At 35.3% G+C, this 20,906-nt stretch overlaps 1 protein-coding gene across 4 annotated transcripts; it reads right to left on the reverse strand.

The window, feature by feature from the left end:
* Positions 1–3,386: 3,386 nt before the first annotated feature.
* LOC100247823 (probable inactive DNA (cytosine-5)-methyltransferase DRM3) lies at positions 3,387–19,707 on the reverse strand. Of its 4 annotated transcripts, XM_010651350.2 has the most exons (12): positions 19,508–19,707; positions 19,025–19,109; positions 18,803–18,931; positions 17,301–17,397; positions 16,980–17,026; positions 14,717–14,824; positions 13,735–13,834; positions 13,239–13,351; positions 8,997–9,099; positions 6,369–6,436; positions 4,691–6,057; positions 3,387–3,898 (listed from the first exon to the last, which is right to left on the reverse strand). In XM_010651350.2, the coding sequence occupies exons 2-12, from the start codon at positions 19,025–19,027 to the stop codon at positions 3,829–3,831; spliced, it is 2,205 nt and encodes a 734-aa protein (XP_010649652.1). In that variant the 5' UTR covers positions 19,028–19,109; positions 19,508–19,707; the 3' UTR covers positions 3,387–3,828. The 4 variants fall into 4 exon arrangements, with proteins under 4 accessions (XP_010649652.1, XP_019075699.1, XP_059592721.1 ...); XM_019220154.2 differs by lacking the exon at positions 14,717–14,824 and having other exon boundaries at positions 19,508–19,622; XM_059736738.1 differs by lacking the exons at positions 17,301–17,397; positions 19,025–19,109; positions 19,508–19,707 and having other exon boundaries at positions 18,803–18,911.
* Positions 19,708–20,906: the final 1,199 nt, after the last annotated feature.

A 20,906-nucleotide genomic window follows, 5' to 3' on the forward strand; every position in this document is an offset into this window, starting at 1 on the left:
GAGTAAACAAAGCTACAGTCACAGGAGGACACTGTGACTGTTCTCGTCAATGTGAGAGACGCGTCTGTGACACATGTTCGCATGCTGTGACGGACCAATAGATTAACGCCACTTCATCATTCCAAAAACTTGTTGGAGTATGACATCTAACCCAACTCCAATTACCAGCAGTTGATGGAAATTATGTACAACAAATCATGCCATTTTTATGATTGGCAGATTTTTTATTAGACAGAATAACCCATCTTTGGGATTTTTATTAATAAAAATGTTACATATCATCAAAATGGAACAAAATTCTAATAAATTGGAATCAAATGCAACACATTTTTTAGTCTCATTAGAAAGAATATTGACATTCCCCAAATTCAATTCCACATCCTAAATAAATAGTGTGGTTACCATAGAAGAAAAGTGCATTTTTCCAATTGTGTAAATAAATAGTCAAAGATTGGATCTAATACCATTTGTAATGGTTTGCTCCCAACCGTATATATATTGTTAGCTTTGGATCCAAAAGAGTCATCATGGCAATTATATAACGCCAAAATTTTTTCCTTCCATATGAGATGTCACAAAGAATACCAAAGTCCCCATCCAAAATCTTGATTGTGCCCCTAGGCCCTATGTTTGAGGCTATTTACCAATGGGAAAATAGGGAATTTAGTGAAGGAAGATTTTGCATTTCACACTATTATCTTTGTATTATATTTAGAATACTAATAAGTGCGGGATGGTAAAAAATATAAAAGAAAATAAAATATTATTAAAATTAGATAAAATTTTACATATTTTAAATTTATTTAATTTTTATATAATGATAAAAAAATCAAACATAAAATAATAATTTATTAATTTTAACAAAATGAAAAATAGTCTTAATATTTATTTTGTTCCTTATTTCAAAAAATGGGAAATTTTATTTTAACAATGGTTATTATATTTAGAATAATTATGAACCTACAAAATATTATCTCAATTCATCTTATTTTACTTGTGATATGGTTATAAAAAAAAATTATCCTTATTCCAGAAGAATAAAAAAGAAAGAATAATATTTGAAAAAAAGAATATTTTATATTCAAAGGGGAATTTTTTTTAAAAGAAGAAGAAGAAGAAAATATGGTGGCTTTCTCAGTATGGTTTAAAACAAAGGTTGCAGTGAATGCAGAAGCTGAGAGATCAAGTAAATAAGGCCATGTAAAGCTAAAGCAGTAGAAGACCTAATTCACTTAAAGAGCATTAATTGAAACAAGACTACAAATTCTGCCATTGGAAACGGCCATGTGAATTGTGTAATTTATAAGCTAATTCAGAATCAGTCTTGAATTTCTTTATCCACCGTCACTGCCATCATGGCCTATCATTACAACCAAGAAGATCAGAACCTTAAAAAACCTGCTAAAAGACAAAGCAACCGCTAATTTGCTGGCAATGAGTCCAAACAAAAGCTATAATCCATAAGGACAAGGAAATTGATTAATGCAAAGCATCTAATGATCTAACCATCGCAATTAAGGTAACAAAATCATCATTACACTATGGTGTTTTCCACTCATGTTAATTAACATTAGTTCAATACCTTCAATCAAAATCAATTAAGGATTCATAAATCATAATCACCACACCATAATTGTGATATTCCACATCGGATAAGATAAAAAGTTCTTAATATTATATAAGTATAAACTCCTTTTAACAATGAAGATGCGTTTTGAAATTGTGAGGATCATTTTTAACCAAAATGAGACAATATCTACACAGTTGGGTGCGAGTCATTACAGTAACACTATTTATCATATTAGACAAATTCACTTTTAATTGACTTTCAACCGACATTTCACATTTCTACCCGTTAATGTTGTACTACAAATCAATTTGATATATATTATTGGCCCAACATTATGTAATGGCTTAAGCTTTTATCATGTAACTAGTAGCTTAGTATGGTATCAAAGCCTCGATTTTAGGTAGGTCATGGATTCAAACTTCTGCTGCTTTATCCCCTTGTTTATGAAGTACCCATACAAGAGGTGAGGTGTTAAGTGTTACCGTGTTAGAGCTATAGTCCAGCAAAATGGTACAACACCAATACTATACGTAACTTTTTAAGTATTTAATGTGTATAATGAGATCTAAATTATTGAATAATGGTTTAAAGAGATGAAATTTAATACAAAAAAAAAGGGGGATCAAAATGCGCAAAAAGAAAAAGGAAAAAAATAAAAATACCATGACTTGGATACAAATAAATGGGACCTAGACGAAGGTACAAGTTAGCTAAATGAGACCATTTTTTCATATGGCAATTTGTGATTTGCTATCACCTTTTTCAATACCATAGAATGACCCCTACCTAAATCAGCTTGATATACATTATTGACTCATCATTATCTAATTTTAGGCCAATTGATTCATAGATAGCTTAACGTTACTTTAAGGCAATCCTAGTGTGCACATATGCGCAAGTTAAATAGCAATCAAAATAGACACCTTTACAATGTATTTTATGCAAGCTTTAGAGTCTAAATTTTCTAAAATTCGTCCAAGCATGATTGCCGAATATTGGTACATAGGGAAAAAGGGAGTAAAGCAAAGAGAGGATCACCAACAGTACGAAAACCCATATCTGTTTCACTTTGGTGGATAGTGAGAGGCCTTAGCTATTGTAAAGATCACTTTAGAGAGATGGGTCCTAATGATTTTGTCCAGCACAAAGTTTCATTCATACTCATGAATGATTACGAGACTCGAAGGAAAAAGACGAAGGCCCTTGACTCGAGTGGGTAGGCCCTGTGTTGGCGGTTCTACAATTCTAGCCTTTGATGGAGGTGGCCCACAACACTAAGAAGCATAACATGTTTTCCCTTCCCATGCTTGTCCAACCTGTCCTCTGGACTACAACTACCACACTTAGCAACAAGACAGTATGTTAGGTTTTCTATGGGGCCTGATAAAATTTAGATGTCTAGATTCATTTGGTTGCCACCCAATCCTAATTCAGAAAATGCGCTTGTCTCACATTTTTTTTTTGTAGTTTTGGGAGTTTATTCCTAGCGTCGGTGTCCAAAAGTTCCAGAAAAATATATAAATTTGTCAAACCAAAAATTACTACGGTTCAGTAGAGCAATCTAAGTACAAAAACCTAAATTTGTTTTTTTTTTTTTTTTTATAACTGTGGATGTCCGGGCCAGCTTACGTACACTTCGACTAATCCCACGGGACCCTGAAGTTAATGATCAGATAAACCTCCAATGGCCCTGAGGGAACTCGAACTGGTGACCATTGGGGAGCAAACCCAAGGCCGGACCAACTGAGTTACCCTTCAGGGTTAAGTACAGAAACCTAAATTACTAAGGTTCATAAATGACAACAACAAAAAGTAGTAAGTCGCAAGTACCACCCCTTCAATTCTGTTCAAATGGAATCTCAAATCCCTATGAAATTGCTCTGAGTCTAAAATAATTAGGATCCTAGTTGTTCAATTCTTCCAATGTTGGTTGGAGACCTCACCAGTGGATCAAGTTCCCCAGGGCATTTGATCTGGAAGCCAAATATTGATGGGGCAAAGATCATTCAAGCAGAATCAGCAACTGCAGCATATGCTTTCAGGAACAGTGGTGGTCAAATCAAGGTAACAAACAGGCAGCAATTACGAGAAGAGAAACATCTAGCACAACTAGAGATATAGGGAGAATTTGAGTTTAGTCATTGATGCCATTACATGTAGAAATGGGGCCATTTCAAGGAGTACTATCAATATTATTCATGATATCAATAGATCTTTAACCTTTTGGGGGAGATTCCTCATTAATCATAACCATGTATTTAGGGAAGCAAGCAGAATAGTTGTTGGTGGAGACATGAGGGCTGTAAGTCATCCGGCCAAGTTAGTTTTCTGCTACACCGAAGAAAGGGGACAAATTAAAATGCCACTACTAATTTTGGTCTGTAGATTTTTCAGGAACATAATTTGATGAAGCATATGATATCTATAATGATACGACAATTTCTTATATCAGTTACTTCAACATCTAAACCATTCAGCTCACTGTAAATTTCACCTGCAAAACACTAGGGAAGCAAGCAAGCATTTTCATGACTTGTCAGTGGAGACAACCAAATGCTCTTCAACAAACCCTAGGTTGGACTGAGTTGGTGAAATTTTTAATAACAAAAAGGGTTTTGAAGTATCAGAGCATCAATGAGCATATAAGTATAAAGGCCACAAGACCTTAATGATTGAAGTGAATGGAGACAGCTTCTAATTACCAAACCTTCTGGGTCACCATAACTGATGATCATTGCCAAGTGATAATTTGTGGTGACAGAAGGGATGCTCTGTCTTCACCATTTTTAACATTTGAATGAGCAATGACTTAGGACCGAGGCAACAAAAAAAACAAACTAACCCTCCTTTTATGGTTCAGTTTTGTCTCCACCATTTTTAACATTTAAATGATAAATGATTTAGGACTAATTCCTGTTTAATCCTCTCTGTGGAGATCAAGGACTCAATAATTTGGTGATTGGGTGCAATCACTATACAGAATTGCATCAGATCCATAATTTTGTGAATGCAAAGGAGGGTAAGAGGGTGAGGTTCTCTAGATGAAGAAAGAAAACAGTCTAGCTGATCATTAATGAACTAGAATGTACTACAAGCAACATAATGGCAGAAAAAGGTTACCTTCTTCTTTCCATTGTACTCCTTACACGGTGCAAAACACGGACAAACTCACAAAATAATGAGAAGTCAAAACCTGTTAGACTGTCACCATCTGCAACCATTTTAGAATTTCTGGAAGAGTAAGTGCATGGGTTCTGACAGATAACAAAGTCAAAACCACCAAACTTCTCGATCAGGCTCTCAAGCTTGCTACTTGCTAGCTTCTGAATGTCATCGATCTGCACCAACTCCCCAGTTTGTCCAGTATTATGCCACCACTTCTTGAGAATGTTCCGTTTTGTTTCAGAAATCTCCACAGAAACAACACCTTTCAAATGAATGCCAAGCTGGTGTAAGGTAAGTTCTGCACCACCAATTCCACTGAAAAGTGATAACATTGTTAATCCTTTAGGGAACATTGACTTCAAAACGGAGAGATGATACCCCAGTGTGTCGATCTGGAAGCAGTGTCTGAGAGATTGGAGTCTTTCTATCAAACTATACTCAGGGACTCGAGTGTGATTCAATGGGTAGCCTAGAATGCGCTCTAGATGTTCAGGCTCTATGGGACTCAGTTTACACTGCCCAACCCACACAAGATTCAGAGTCCGGCAATGATGAAGGATGTCTCTCTGCTGTTCAAATGAGAGCAGCCCTCGAGAATCAACTAATATCTTTCCAAGCCTATCACATAGTTGAGATATTCCTGAAGTTTCAGAACTGATGCAGCTCAACTGCTTCCTTGTATCCCATGATGGCCACCATTTCTTTGTGTATGGTATTACTTCTTCAATAGTCATTGGTGGCTTTGGAAGGATGTGAAACCTATTTTCAGAAGGAAGGTTGTGTATGTAGCCTTCCTTCCTATTCAAGGCTGAAAAGAACTGAGTATTCACAAATTCTGGCTCAAGTGCATAGAGGAATTGTGATATTTTGTTCCAAGAGTCGTGGGATACATTTGTAACATTTCCATAAAAGAAATATGGTGGCTTAGCAACCAGTTGATCAAGACTCTTGCATGGCATGGGCTTAGAAATACTCGACATTCCAAATTTATTTAGTTGTCCTGCAACTTGATTGAGATCCCTACGTGGTAAAGGCATCCGGCAGCTAGAGAATTTATGGTCACCTTTTCTTCCTTCTAGCCAAGTGGGGCCAATGTAGGCGCTTGAGTCATCAAGAGATTCTTGTTTTGGCCTTTTCCCTTTATGATCATCTCCTATGTCAACAGCCCTTAACTGAGAAACAGCTTCTGGACTATATTCCTCAGTTTTTACCATGAATGTACCCGAAGAACGACGTTTTAGGCCATCTTCCATCCCCTTACCGAAAGACCTATAGTCATTTCCAGTATGCGAATGATTCAATCGGAATGTGGCTGAGGAGTGCTGCACGAAACAGGATAAAATTAAAACCTTTAATAGAAAGAATGAGAAAGCTATCTGTCTTCATAATATAATCATGTGCAAAAAGAGAACCAAGCATATTAGAATTGTAGCCTTCAGAACTGTATTGGGCAAACAGCAAACTCAAATTTGAATTTCATTTCGAAGTACTAACTCAGCCAAGTCTTAATCCCAGATGCCTACAGTCAGCCTCATGAAAGTAATCACTGAAATTAAGTGTGGCTTATGGGAAACTGAAGTCTCGGTATTAAGCTGAAAAACATAATGCAGGATCATCGAGAAGGGAAAAGAACCTTGTCTTTTTCAGCAATTTGGCCCGCAAAAATTGAATCAGCAAGCTCTGAAATTGGAACTTCTGAACCTGAAAGACAACAGATATTCATAACTCAAAGGTTGGAAGCAAGGCATAAGATTGCATGTTTAGTGACCATAAACAAAGATGAATTGCCTCAATATGACATTTGCAATTTGTCAAAAATCAAATCAAAATCAGTCAAATCTCATAAAAGACAAAAGATTGATTCTGGAAATGTAACATCTCAAAAAAATACATCAACCAGAGTATGACAAGATAGTTTCTCTAGACATCAAACTCTCTCTCTCTCTCTCTCTCTCTATATATATATATATATATATATATAAAGAGAGTGATATAAAAAGTGTCAAAAGAGTGCCAAAGTACACAAGATTTATACAACAGTGGCTAAAAGGCACAACCAAAAAAGAGGGACCACAAAAAACTACTCCCTCAACGAGAACCCATGCAATCTACAAAATCAAATAAAGTCATTGCACTTTCATCTATGTAAAACTTAGCACACATAAAAAGATTGCTAAAAATGTGTTTTTCAATCTTTGACCAATGCTCCTCATTTTCAAAAGATCATTGATTCCTTTCCTTCCAAATTGTGCAAAAAATGCACAAGGTGGCATTCTTCACAACTTTCATTTTTTCCCATAAAAGAGCCATGTCATCCTAAGAATGTCTCTGAGACTGTGACGAACATATCCAAAATATGTCAAACAAAGAAAATACAGATCGCCACAAAATCCTTGTCTTGGTACAATGAAGAAGCATATGATCAATAGATTCTTCCTCATATTTAAAAAGAAATCATCTATCACCAAAACCACTCTCTCCTTTGAAACTGAAATAATGTCAAAACCATTCCCTACTACCTTCCCACGCAAAAAAAAAAAAAAAAAAACTTACTTTAGATGAATCCAAGGAGTTCCAAATTACACCCATTGAAAAAAGAAATGATCTCCCTAACTCCAAGGCAGATTATAGAGATTTGATAGAAAAAGTCTCATCCTTCGATTCCTTCCAAACCAGCCTATCCTCTTTGTCCCTATTCATCTCCCTTCCTTGCAGAATATAGAAGAAATGTTCTACATTATCAAGCTCTGACTCATTCAGATGCCTAAAGAAGCAAGTATTCCAAAAAGCCCTTTGACTTGTGTAGACCCATAATTTCACCACCCATGCCTCTTTTGATACAACTAAGGCATACAATGATGGGAAAGATACACAACGGTTCATCTCTACACTATTTGTCCTTCCAAAATTTCATTCCCCCCCACCACCAATTACCCATAGAAAGAGATACTTATTTTTATAAAAATCTCAATCCTTCCTAATAGCTTTATATAAACCAACCCTTTACCAATCTCTCACTTTACAAGAATGCCATTCCCTTCTTCTTCCCCATATTTTCTACCTATAACCTACTTCCAAAGAACTTTCCTTTTAGATACATACTATCAACTCCACTTACAAAGAAGGCCCTCTTAAGCGAAGAGAAACATCTAACACCCAAGCCTCCTTCCTCTTCTCAATGCAAACAATCGACCACTTCACTAAATGTGGTTTTTTCTCTAGGGCCCTTCCTCTACACAAGTCTCTTTGAATCTTCTTTAACCTTAACTTGACTTTCCTTGGGATGCTAAGAAGAGACATAATATTATTGGGCAAGTTGGATAATGTGCTCCGAAGCAAAGTAAGCCTCCCACCTTTGGAATATTGTCTTTGCCACATTGCTAACCTTTTAAGAAACCACTGTTTGTAAACAACTCTGGTTAAAATATTGATGGTTATGTAAGAGATATACAAGTTCTTAGTAAATAACTTCAAAACCATAACACCTAGATGCTATACTAAATCTTGTTTAGATAATAATATCACAGTCCCTAACAAATGGAAACAATACATATTGCATCCTCTTATTTACAGGAATACGTGTATGGAAAAGCAGAATGACACCTTTTAAGCCCCCAATAAGAGCAAAAACATGTGCAAGAGAGTAAGGTATAGACATAAAACAAACCAGAATAGAATGAGCAAATCCATCACTCTCTACAGGGCAGATGGACGATAAAAATAGTAGACAAATCATGGGCAATCCATCTTTAATCAGAAGACAACGTGATATCTAGCAACAGTAAGATCCCTCAAGAATAGGAGAGAACCAGAGAACCTAGAAACCTATTGTTCATCATGAATAGATTGAAGAAACTACTGAAAAAAAATCGAGCCCTCAATCCCAGGATACTTAGAATCACGAAACTTTCTCAGGAACATAATTACCAGAATATCTGTGGATTTCACAAGAGCAATTCAGCACACAATATCTTTAAAAAACCACTAGATATTCTTATGTAAATGGTTAAATTCAACGCAATTGTAATCTCAAAAAGACAGTTATGTTGGCTATAATTTACAATAAGACCCATTTCCATTCAGCAATGTGCCAAAATCGATGACCCCACAAACACCCTCCACCTCATCCCTACAAAAGATAAAATCAAAAAATTGAAAATAACAGCACATAAAATGCTTTTCCTATGCAGGAAAACCAAATCGTCACCTTTCCCTTTGAGGCTGATGTGACATTCATGAATAGAAAATTTTGACAACTAACCAAATTTCTCGATAGCTGATGAAATTTCATTCTCAGAAAAACCCATTTCAAGCAAACGAAGTGTCTTGTCCATAGTCCCAAACAATGCTTCATTATTACAATCCTGGGAATAAAGATTAAACCAACATTAGATACAGTTTCTATAACATGGAAAATAGATAGTGGGTGATCAATATAACAATATGTAAACTAGATAATTGCATGTGCAAGTTAGGAACTTGATAACTGTTCATCCTGTTATTAAAAACAATTTTCTAATTTAGATAACATGTTTGACAAACTTTTGACAAGAAACATCAGAATTTGTTTTGAAAACATATTTTTTTTAAGAACAAAGTATAGGCATTTTAAGTTCTGTAGATTTTTCTAAATGACAATTGAAAAGATGGGAATACTTTCAAAACTTTTGCATTAAACATAAGTGTATAACACCTTCATGGAGAATAAGCTGAGAAAACTGTTTTTTATATTTGAGTTCTCAAACAGAATTTCATTTCTGAAAACAATTGAAAACTATATTTAAGAATGGTTCTCAAAAACAGTTTCTTGATAACTGTTATCGAAAATGTTGCTAAACAGAGCATTTGTTTTCTAAACTTGATAGTTAACACATGGATTCTGAAGCATGTCTGCCCATCTTGATCCAGAAGTATTATCATATATTATACTAACCTTGTCATGCTTTATGTCCTTACAGCACAGCGATACCTATATCTAACCCCTATATTTCAGGGTATGCTTACATGGTAAAAGTAATGAAACCAGTTCCTTTTACATTTTCTCAAATACTCTCGTGTTAAATGGTAATGGTGCATAGAAAGAGGAATGCAGTAAACCAATAACATATTATTGGGTTGCCATATAATTATGTTTCATACAATTATAAAAAATTCCTATTATATCCTTATACTAAACACCAACATTACATAGTATACTCTACATGAAACATAAAACAATTTATTGTAATTTCAGCAATTTCCAGCGACCAAACAGAAGCCAGATAAGCTGGAAAATTACAAAGAATATGCTAGTGTCTTATTTAATAACAAGGTTTTCAAAGGTGTTTTTTAGGTGCGCCTTGAAGCAGGTGGCAAAAACACCTTGAGGCACTGAAGAAAAAGCAAAACTCCAGAAAGCTGTATGCCTTTATCAACAAGGTGTGGTCGAGGCATGCATTGGATGTGCCTTTTGTGCACCAAGGATTGAGGCATACGCCCCTATGGGTCTTTATGACTTAGGTGGCCATGTTAGAAAAAAACAAAAATTGAAAAAGATATCAACATTTTAACTCAAAAATCTCATAAAGAGTGAGTGAGAACTGAGAATATAGAAGAAAATGGAAGAAAAACCCCAACCCTAGATCTGTGAAAAACTTAACTCACAATCATGACTTCTCACTCCAATGACACCCCATTTGCCTATTCTCAACAATCGGTGCCTTCTCCATCTCGCCTCTTCCCTTTCTCCTTCATCATTTCTACTTTCTTCTCTGTCCACACCTACTCCACCATGACCAATTTTTTGTTTTTTTTTTTAATCCTTTTTTTTTTCGGTTTTCTTGGGCAAAACCAAGACATTATTTTCTTGTTTTTACTTTTTACATCTTCACCACCACACCCTCTCTGCCATGACCACATTTTTACATCTTGTTTTATTGTTTTTGGTTTGACCACTTACCTCCCCTTACTAGCATATCCATCCAATTTCCACTTTCTCACCTTTCATCCTCTTTTTTTTTCTAATGGAAAATTGTAAAATTATATAAATAATTAGGTTTTTATATTTAACTTAATGATTGGTTATGATAATATTCAATTTTAAAAATTTTATTATTAAAATTTTATTCTTTTATATTCTAAAAGAATTATGTAATTTATTTAAAATTCTTTATGTAATATATTCGGTATTATATTTTTACATATTTATTAATTTCATTTTTTTATATAAGCATTAGAATATATTAAAAAGTGACAAAAGCATACAAGAGTACACAAGAAGTATACAAAGTAAACTTGGCAAAAAATGGGAAAGAGGGAACACAAAAAATACTCTCTCCCTCATCCAAACCCCAACCAATCTAAGAAGTCAACCCCCTATTTCCAAACCCCAACCCCATAGATCACTCTAACCACCCCTAATCTCCAACCCCCTTTTTCCTCCCCAAACTTTCCCTTTATGATTTTCTTCCACAATGAATCTCTTTCAGTAGAGAATCGTTAACACCATTTGCAAAGAAAGGCCTTATTAAGCAAAAAAAGAGTGAACACCTAGTCCTTTCGATTTTGCTTTACAAACAGAAGACTACATGACTAAGTGCATTTTGTTATCTAAGGCCCCTCTTTCCCAAAGAAAATCCCTTTGAATCTTCTCTAATCTCAACCTAACAATTCTTGGGATGGTGAACAAAGACATAAAATAGATCGGTAAATTGGCAAGAGTACTGCGAAGTAAAGTGAGTCTTCCTCCTTTTGAGAGGTACTGTCTCTTCCATAACAAAAGCTTCTTATGAAACCGTTCTTCTACCCCATCCCAAACTACCACCGACTTGTAAGAAGCCCCCAAGGGGAGCCCTAGGTAAGAAGAAGGCAACTTTCCCACCTTACACATAATTTCGCAAGCCAAATCTTCCACATTGTCCAACTCCTCTATTGGAATCATCTCACTTTTTTTCAAGTTAATCTTCAACCCCAACATAGCCTCGAACCACATGAGAAGTCAACACAAGAAAGTGACTTGCTCCTAAGAGGCCTCACAAAAAACAATGGTGTCATCCGCAAGAAGGAGATGAAAGATCTATTCACCCCCACCCCTTCTTCCCCCAACCTTGAATCTTGAAATAAAACCACCATTCCCAGCTTTCAAGAGCAATCTACTAAGGGCCTCCATAGCAATCACAAACAAGTAGGGGGAAATAGGGTCTCCTTGTCTTCCTCTCCTCCAGCTTTAAAAGAAGCCGTAGGAGGATCATTAATTAAACCAGAGAAACTGACTGAAGAGATACACTATTTTATCCAAATTATCCATTTTTGCCCAAACCCATCTTGCCAAGAATTGCTAGCAAAAAGTCTAATTCACATGATCATAAGTTTTCTCAATACCAAGCTTGCACATCAACCCACAATCTCTCTTTTTTAACATTGAATCAATTGCCTCATTTGCTATCAACACCGCATCTAAAATTTGTCTTCCCTCCACAAAGTTGTTTTGAAACTTGGAAACCAATTTACCCATCACTTTCTTGAGTCTATTAACCAATACTTTAGTCAACAACTTGTAGAGACTACCAACCAAGCTTATAGGCATAAAGTCCTTGACATCATCAACACCTTTCTTCTAGGGAATCAACACCAGAAAGGTTGCCTTTAGGCTTCAAACAAACCTACCATGCTCATGGAACTCCTTAAAAAAATTCAGAACATCAGATTTCACAAACTCCCAGCTGAAAAGCCAAAAGGCCATCGAAAAACCATCCAATCTTGGGGCTTTGTCTCCATTCAGCTCCAACAACACCTCCAGCACCTCGTCTTCTGAAAAAATGCCTCTAACTTTCTGGCCTTAGCATCATCCAACACCTCAAAAGGCAAAGCATCAACACCAGGCCTCCAACCCCCTTCCTCTAACACAATGGTTTTAAAGGCACCCACCACCTCTTCTTTCAAATCTCTATCCCCTATAAGCCGCTCCCCATTTACTTTAATCTTAACAAGGAAGTTTCTTTTTCTGTGAGCATTAGCCATCTTATGAAAAAACTTTGAGTTTCTATCCCCTCAAGCAAAATTTCTCTTGATTTTTGTCTCCATGACACTTCTTCTATCAAAGCCCATTTTTGGTACTCCTCCCTTGCAGAATCCTTGCTTCTACCTCAGCAGTAGACAACACCCCATCCCTCTCCTTATCATCCCAGAAGCCTAACTTCTTAAAAGCCTCCTCCTTCCTTACCGAGACATTGTCAAACACCTCTTTGTTCCAACTTTTCAAAAACTGTTTCAAGCCTCAAAAGGCTTCCGCCTCGCCTCTACGGGAACAAAAATGCCTCCCCTTACACTTTTTCTTTTAAAAACTTTGTTTAATAACATATGCTACAGAATTTGACCATAATGTCTCCAATGTAATCATTTATTAATTAAGTTAGCATCAAGGTTGGACAAGTTCTCATTGAACCTAGATATAATAAAGATGTGCATGACATTGTCAAAATGCCATCAACTTAATTATTATAATGATGAAAGAATCACTAAAGACCTCTTTTCTTTCTTCATTGCCATAAGTTGGATCATCTGCATCCATTTTGGAGCTTCCAGCTATTTGAGCAGCGATGATGAAGTCCACTAGTTCGTTAACTGGAGCACCTTCACCTGATATGCAACATCATGAGATTAAAAAAAATGGAGAAGAAGAAGAAGAAAAAGTCTTATACCAGAATAAGTTCTACATCAGAATCATGATATACTATCATAAGTAGTAGAATGCTTCTACAAAGACACCATGCCAGTGCCAGACAAGCATGGAACACACTGTTCCAAAGAACCTGGACAAGTGCCAGAGATTCCTCAGAGTGTCCAGCATCATAAGAAAAAATTAAATTTATAGATGAACTCACAAGGTCAAAATTATATCCATGAGAAGGGTTTCTCATCATATAAAACAGCAGAAATTTATAATTTAAGTTACAAAATAATCCATCCAAAAATGAGAACATTCTTCTACAAAATTAAAAACTTAAAAGACATTTGCATACCAAGTTTATCCATTGCAAATTCTACTTCATCCACAGAGAATTTCATCATGACCAAGGTTGCCCGTTTGTCATCATTAACTCCACTAGATACATCAGGCTCCTGCCACAGATTGAAGATTAAGCTGAACCACTTGCAGCTATAAGTATTTAAAAGCTTAATATGTGCAATGATCATGATAATGGTTATTCACCATTAAAATGGGCAACTATATTACTGTTGTCAAATTAGAATAATCATGACCCCGCATCACAAGAATTAAACAAATATGAGACATTAAAACTATGTAAAACTGAAATTCGTAACCAGAAAAGCAGTTCATTCTCCCAAACAGAAGCTCACAAGGGTAATTTTGGTTTTAGAATTAAAATTGATCATGGCAGAGACTGTCATAAAAATCCCAAGTATGAATTTTGTGTTGAAGAAATTGTCACATTATTTACCTATCAAAAAAAACTTTTGTGTTGAAGAAGGCAGTAGAGATTGGTTTTCTTGGATAATTTTAAATTTTCATACAATTATATATATATAAGAAAATTTCCACATAAATTATTATGTGGTTTCATAAACTAGAATCCACCAACATAATATTTATGAGCATGAATGCACAATATGATTGTTGACCAACACAGTTCAAGTAAGCAATATGACACATTCAATGGACTATCAGAAGTGATGAAGTGCTATAGAGATGGAGCACAGGGTTACCTTTAGCAGCAGTGAACCTCCTGTCCAGTTACAAATAAACAAAACCACTACCAGCAACGTCCCTTACTATAATATAGCTCTCACTTATTTAGATTAATCAAATAGGCCTCCTTATCCAATTCTAACTTAAGTTAAAACCATTACCAGCAACCTTGAATATTGCTATGTCTTTTGAATAGTTTAGATTACTCAAAAAAAAAAAAATTCTACTTTTCCCCAGTTCAGGCTACATATAAAGAGGCAAAACTGTCTCATGCATGAGAAACAGCAAGTTACCTCTTTTGGATGAAAGCCTGCTGAAAATTTTGGAGGATTATTTGTGTCCTCGTCATTGAGGAAGCTATCCAAAGAATCTGATGATTCAGAAATTGATTTTTGAAGGGCCTGTTTCATCCCAACAAGACAGTTGTTAGCCATTTCAACTGCAGCATATTATAGATATATATCATTGCAAAACCAATACATGGGAGTAAAAATGTAGAACCACATATCAATAAAGAAGTAATTATTTGCCACCATAATAAGGATATTTAGGAATTAATTGGAGAACTATTTGGCTAAAAAGGGGGATGTCAGAGAATCAAATTCACGGTTATTGAATTATTTAAGGTAGAGAACAGTATTAATTTGGATTTTCCATTCAGAGGCACATACTTATAATTTTACATGCAAGTTATCAGGCAGCATACCTGGTTTTGCAGAAAGGAACAGCAGCACACATTTTATCAAATTAAGCATGGATGGTGTTTGAAACTTAAGATGACGATGTTGAGATGGATATATGGAAAAGTAAGAGATGGTAGAATTAGAGAGAAACGTCATGGCAGAAGGATAATCCATGAGTAATAAAAACCAACAATTAAAGGACTACTGTAGATTGACTTTTTAATTACAAGGGCACAGGACAGGCCAAAAAGGATGCGGATGAGACAGTCAGAAGACTTGACGTGTAGTTAATTTACAAAAGCCATGGTCTTTGAAAAAGGGAATGATGGATAAAAATCTATATAGATGATTCTAAATACTTAGTTTGTTGGATTAATTTGGGCCACATAAGTTAAGGCAATGTGAAAAATGGTTTCAGGCACAGTGAACCAAATAAGTCTGGCTTGCAATCACAGCTTACATTGAATTCCATATAATAACAGAGGGTGCTACCAAGAAACTTTAAGGTATAAAAAGGAAAAAAACATTTTGGATTAAAATTAGAAGAAATGCAGGGAACAGGATAGGAATAACTGGACTGCCTGGAAGCAGTTCCTGAACATCAAGACCCACTTCCCATTAAGGTAATGAAAAGAAACTAAGATCGGTATAAGAAGGTCCTCAACTTGTTTGGATTGATCAAAGCCAAATTTCTACTTTACCCTAAACATGAAAAACATGAGAAACCATGTTGCACAGACAATGCCATGGCACCTACCTTGTTTGCATTACTGTCTGCAACAGATAATGGAGGACAGTTTCCAACGTTGCTGCCTATAAATAAGCCATCCAGAGAATCAGATGATTCCGGATAGATTTTTGAATGGTTTATTTCATTCCAGTGCAGGTCAGTTACTAGTCATTGCAGCTTCAAATGTAAAATTTTATAAACATCAGGCTTCAGAAAATACTAGAGAAATCAGAATGTGCATTAATCTCAGTGTTTTGGAAATATGGATTACAATGCTCAACCACCATTCCCTATAAGCATCTGTTTCAATCTCCACACAATGATTCCTTGTTAAAATAGATCTCTCATTCAACAATAAATATCCATTCCATGATGACCTAGCAGATAATACAATAAAGACTCAAGGAATCTAATTATTGTCAGTGGCAGAAGAAGACAAAGAGGAAAGATGTCAAGTTTCAATATGACCAAAATTGCAATAACAGACTCCATTGAATAGATTGAAATCAAACCAACCACATAGGGTTTCATGGTGGTAGATTTGACCAATGAAAATAAATAAATAAATACTACTTACATACATATATTGCAATAAAAGACTCCATTGAATAGATTGAAATCAAACCCACCACATAGGGTTTCATGGTGGCAGATTTTGATCAATGAAAATAAATAAATACTACTGATATATATATATATATAAGAAACAAAAAATTGTGAATTTTTTCTTCTTTCCCAAAGCTGTCATAGTGACAAATTAAGGATTCGGGAAATGGTCAGCAATGTGAATAAGTTAAAGCTTGTACAGTAATTGGGATTATGTCCTACGAGTATTTTTGGAAAAATCTTTGCAACTGATATGGTAAATTGGTGATTAAGTTAAGTAGAGGAAAAGTGGAGTGTGTCAAAAGAAGAACTTGGGAACTGTTCATGACATTTATGAGCAAGTCCCAAAATGCCAAATTATATGTAGTTGAAGAGAGTTAAAAAGCATCTATTTTCAGGCAATAAATCAGGGGATTAACTGACTACTTATAAATGACTGGGCCACCATATGCATCTTATTCAAAGAAACATTAGCTGTTCATAAGTGATTGGACCCAAGGAAAGCAAAATTATACTACATAATAAAAGTTCACTTACAGCATTTGCACAGAGGGTCTCCAACAACAAGTCAACATCATCTTCACCTGGATTCAGAGAAGACAGCTTTATCAGAATCTTTGGAAAGACATTGACAAATTCCATGAAAAATAAAACTAAAAGAAAAAGAGAGAGGAAGAAGAAAACGTCATGCATAAAGCTCCTCTTGGGATGCAGAGAAGCCCAAGATGCTCAATCTTTATGAGTAGGGTCTGCTTTGTAGTCTTACAATTAAATGATAATGCCATTCTTGACCTCACCCACCCCACCTGTTTTAATACATCAAGCTATGAAATGGGTTTCTGTTTGTGCATAACATACCCTTTTCTTCAATCACTTTGTCAACAAGAGATGGTAAGAACCCCATCCCTATAAAGGATGATCTTAATTTGCTCCCAGAAGAACTTGCCCCATTATGCTGGAATCAAATAAAAAGAGGAAAAATAAAAGGATTTCCAAGGTGAGAACTAATGCCTGAAATCACTTAGTCTAACTCCCAAGTTAACTGATATTGGAGAAACCTAAAGAATCAAAAAGCATAGCAGATACGTCCAGAATATTTTCAAGCAACATGGTTGCTTGTGTGCAAAACATGCAGAGGCACATATGGCAATTTCAAGCTAAAAATATGGTAAAAAAAATGGGCACTGAGATACTTCTTCCAGACCCAGTTACAAATTTAGTTATACATACATAGCTACACTTCCAAACCCAGGCAAGAAGAAAATACTATACATGGCAATGACAAAAGAATAAGGCCCTGTTTGGAAACTGTTGCTTACCTTCAGGATGAAAAAGCTAAAAAAACTATTTTTTATATTTAAGTTTTCGAACGTAATTTTTTTTCCTGAATTGTTTTTTAAGAACTATTTTTTGAAAACATTCCCAAATGGTCCCTAAGGTTTCCTTGAGTATCATGAGAACATCATTCATGGTCCCACAAGGTTTCTCAGCCAGAAGCCTGATGTGAGACCAAGCTGTCACATCATATAGATAAACCTTGGGGTACGTGATGAATTATGTTTTCACCAACTTCAGCCTCCATAACCCAGTGTCCAGTGAACTTCTCTATGAAAATAGCAGCAGCGGGAATTTGTTAAATTCCTTTTAGAGCGATACTATCACAGGTTATCAGACTTGTTAATTTGTTTCTTCGAAAAAACACATATAAGAATTAAATCACATGCCTTTTGGGTCCATCAGAAAAGCAACATGGTGAACCAATTCAGCAAATGAAGCACCTCTTTTTTCCTTTTTATAAGTGAACACGGGACTAAAAATTAAGGAGGTTGTCTTTCACACATACATCATTTGACCATAAATGCCACGCAGAACTAGGGAATCTGCAGAATAAATGGATCCCTTCGGGCAAGCTACTATGGTTGCCATGTCAGCTGATGGGTCTAGACAAGATAGCAGGCCACCGGGTGTATTGAATTCAGGAGGGCCATCTCATCTCAATAAAACGTTTCACATGTCAGCTGATGTGTCTAGACAAGATGGCAGACCAGATGGATTGAATTCAGGAGGGCCATCTCACCTCAATAAAACGTTTCAACACCAGAAAAATATGTAGTGAACACGGTTTACATATTAGAAATTTTTGTTTTTTCATAGCATCTCCCAAACTAAGTCCTGAATTATAAACTTCTAGCCAAAATTAAATTATTAAAGTTTTTATACTGTAATATTGAATCTTTGGCAAATTTAGTAAACACCAAGCACAAATAATTCAATCATCATAAGATGAATGAACAGCTAAGCAAACTCAGATGCTATGGCAAAGTAGAACAGCAATCAATAATAGGAAAAGGTAAGCATACCCCAATATGCCTTGCACACATATTTTCAGTTGGCAAATTCAACTCCAAAGGCTCAACCTTTATCATGGTTCCTCTCTCGCCTACCGTCTCTGAAGAACTTTTACTATCAGAATAATCTGCTATCTCACCCTACAAAACAGAAATCAAAGAAAATTAACACACAAATATATTCTCACTTAACTCATTATGCAACCCAATGGCTAGCAATCATAACAAAATTACCATCTTAAGATGAGAACAACAGCGGCGAAGGCGAAGAGAAGTAGCTCGTAGACTACCAACATAAATTGAGGCGTTCTCCTAATCACTGCAACCAAACGGAAGCGAAATTGTTTTTAAAAAAGGCGTTTCACACAAAACAAAAAAGTAATCCAAATTTTCCGTTTTCCTTTCTTTTTCCTCATTTTTCTCGGCGACCAAACGGCATTTTTACCCCTCACTGTCTCGCGAGGCCAGATGAACCAAAATTAAACCAAAACACAACCAGAACATAGAAATCAAAGCAAAAAAACAACAAAGAAAAACTGCATCGGATCAGCATTGTCGACATGCATGCACGAATTGAACCACACAAAAACTGACAAAAAAAAAACAATCAATCATCGCACGAAGACGACGACGCTTTCGAACTTATCTACGATGTGTGGCTAACAAAGAGCATCAACAAGATGAACAAGGCCGTGCATGCGGTGCTCAGCGGCGTACCTGATCGGAGATCTCCCCGAAAGAGTGCGGGGAATTCACTTGCAGAGCGGCCGCGCGTAGTGTACACGGCGGCCTCGCCAAAGGCTCCACAGACCCAAATGAAAGCTTTATACATATATATATATATAGTATATACACACACAAGCGAATTGGGTTAGAGTCCAAACGTGGAAAATGGGCTCGGTTAGGAGTGTCACGGGTTCAGCATTTCCCGGGCCCTCGTCTCAGGGTGCCACTGTACGCTACTAATAAACCAGGTGGCTTGTGGTCCGTCAAATGGTCAGCAAGTGATTTTGGACCGTTCGATTTTATTTTGGTCTGCTAGGTGCATGGATCACGCGTGTCGAGATTTGCAAGTTCCGGTGGTGACGACTGTACATGATAATTTTGGCTGTTAGTGGGTTGATTGTACAAACGCACTATCTGAATTTGGTATGGTTCTTTCAAAATTTTTTAAGCTCCGTTTGCATCGAGTTTGTCGGGTCTTATCATAAGCTTATATTTGTTTAGGTTGAATAAGAATTATTTTTCTCTAAGTAGACATATTATTTCACATTTAATAAATTTTTTAGAATATGAATATTGGTTTTTTTTCAAAGTCCAAAAATTATGCCTTGTGAAATAAAACTTTTATATATCAATATCATTTCTTTTAAATATGGAGTTTAATTAAACTTTTATTCAAATTCAATATAAAACTTTCATGATATCAGTATTGTCTCAATCTGATAACTTCAATTTCAATTTCAACTTTTAAATAAAGCCAAAAATAAGATATTATCCTAAATATAATAATAATTTGAAAAAATAATGATAACGTGATACGATTTGACAATGAAGACCTCGTTAACACTAATAAGTCTAACATGTAAATTTTAGGCCAAAATTACTAACGAAATAAGTTTATCAAAATTAAAAACCAAATAAAATGGTTAGGAGAGAAAGAGAAAAATAATAGTAAAGAATAAAAGTTAATTTTAGTTAGATCCCTTTAGTTTTTTTAATTTAAAATTTCATCGATTAATGCCCGAGAAATTTATTCTATTTATAAGATTTTATTTATTTTGTGAATAAATTTTATTTTTTAAAGGATTATTAAACTCACATTGTTAAACACATCTTAAAATCTTTTTAAAATATATATGAATAAAAAAAATTATATAAGATGCTAATTGACAAAATTTGAAACCAATTATGTCTTAATGCATTTACAATGAATAGTGAGATATCTAAGAAATTGACCCCAAATAATAAAAATAAATATATTTGCATTAAATACAAAGGTGTCAATGAAATTAACGTAAAGAATAAAAAAGAAATATAAATTTGATTTTTAAGAAGTGTGTTTCAAGCATTTTGAAGGGGGGCTTACATGATCCCCACAAAGTATATAACCACC

This window comes from Vitis vinifera, chromosome 5, assembly GCF_030704535.1.
Source record: "Vitis vinifera cultivar Pinot Noir 40024 chromosome 5, ASM3070453v1".
NCBI classification, from domain to species: domain Eukaryota; kingdom Viridiplantae; phylum Streptophyta; class Magnoliopsida; order Vitales; family Vitaceae; genus Vitis; species Vitis vinifera.